Source organism: Propithecus coquereli, unplaced genomic scaffold (assembly GCF_000956105.1).
Source record: "Propithecus coquereli isolate 6110/MARCELLA unplaced genomic scaffold, Pcoq_1.0 Scaffold64, whole genome shotgun sequence".
NCBI classification, from domain to species: Eukaryota; Metazoa; Chordata; class Mammalia; order Primates; family Indriidae; genus Propithecus; species Propithecus coquereli.
Window position 1 is genome coordinate 3,906,831 of NW_012152396.1, and position 1,552 is coordinate 3,908,382.

The window sequence follows — 1,552 nt, forward strand, 5'->3', positions numbered from 1 at the left end:
GAATCCTTTTCCCACCCTTATATTTCATCCTTTTCCTCCAGCGGTGTTTTTAATTCCCTCTCTGACCATATTTGTTCCTCTGCTTTCCTCCTGCCCAGCCCTGCGGCATTCACCTCTGCTTCCCTCTGTTACTTATTTGGCTTTGTTTCTCTTCCCACTCCCTGTAAGACTTGGGTCACGTTTCAGTGCCACTTGTCTTTTCTCGATTTCATCTTTCCCCTCCTCAGCCTCGGGTCTAGCTCGGCCAGGTTCGGTCGCCATCTTTACTCCCACAGCCTTGAAGCCCCTGCTCTATGGTTGCCAAAGAAACCTAAGACGGTGTTTGCTGTGCGTGAGAAAGCAGTTTGAATGTTGGCTACAGCAAGAGGGAGGCTGTAAAAATAAAGCACGTCAGGAGGAGCAAGGGAGGGAGAAGCGAGGACAGGACACGCTGTTTTGGCCCCTGGGCTAATTCTGTGTATCATTTATAAGGAACCATAGATCCTTCACTCAACGCTGCTCTTCCGAATTATGCCAACGATTAAAACAGAAATGTAGCTTTTAATGAAATTAAATCACTATTAACGAAATATGAGTGATTGTTCCAAGAGGAGGTATGGCTTGGCAGTCTTTAGGAACTTACATTTTCAACTTCTTATCCTGTGTTTCAACGGGGGATTCGTATTATTGATCCTGTTGCTCATATGTCATGCTTAGAAAACTCTGAATGGTACGTTCCACAAATGACTGCTGAGTAGGATACTACGTGATATAGGTGTGTGGTTACCTGGTAATGAACGTCCTCTCATTGATGAAGATCCAAGAAGGGTACTGGTGAGCCATCATCGTCCCCTTTCTCTCCTCTTTGAGATGGTCAGAAGGTGCCCTAAACATTAGAATAATATTAACGATTTGTTTCTGTGATGCATTCATAAATTAGTTTCTGATTTAAATTGAATATTTTGTTGTGTCTCTAGTGTATAAGAATATTTTGGAGAGTTTTTAAGTTGCATTTAAGTAGCAAAAAGGAGAAAAAATGTATTATGTAAATTTAAAAACCACAGAAACAGCGACTCAAGGCAAGGAAGGATCGGACAATTTGGTAAGTCTGTTTTTGACGTATTTCTAGTAAGAAAAATATGATTCTGTAAGTTTGTGTTATTTTGTGCAAGGAATCATATTGCTTCTGCTGCAAAAACTCAAACCAAACTGGCTGAACCCTGCCCCAGCCAGGTGAACACAACTTCAGGTTTCCAGGCAGCAAAAATCAAGCTCTGACTCGAAGCGTTGATTAAATATGACATAATATCCTCCAAATCTCCTTCAGGCTCTGGAAATTGTGGTCAGATGTGAATAATCTCTTCCTTTATAAGTTCATACAAATGGCATTAGGGTGTGACCAGAGATTTAAAGTCTAATATTTTCTGGTTGTTCCATTTTGCAGAACTTGAATAGTCAATTACCATTGCTCCAAGTCTACAGAATCTTAGGAAATACAGCCAGAATAAAAAGGTGGGTGGGGCCGGGCGCGGTGGCTCACGCCTGTAATCCTAGCACTTTGGGAGGCTGAGGT

General features: G+C 41.9%; 1 protein-coding gene across 1 annotated transcript in view; it reads right to left on the minus strand.

The window, feature by feature from the left end:
• RASSF6 (Ras association (RalGDS/AF-6) domain family member 6) overlaps positions 1 to 858 on the minus strand; it is a 39,522-nt gene extending 38,664 nt beyond the window's left edge. The window contains exon 1 of the mRNA XM_012659841.1: positions 767 to 858. Coding sequence (XP_012515295.1) covers positions 767 to 825 — 59 coding nt within the window. The 5' untranslated portion in view covers positions 826 to 858. The remainder of the gene's footprint in view (positions 1 to 766) is intronic.
• Between the last annotated feature and the right edge of the window lie 694 nt (positions 859 to 1,552).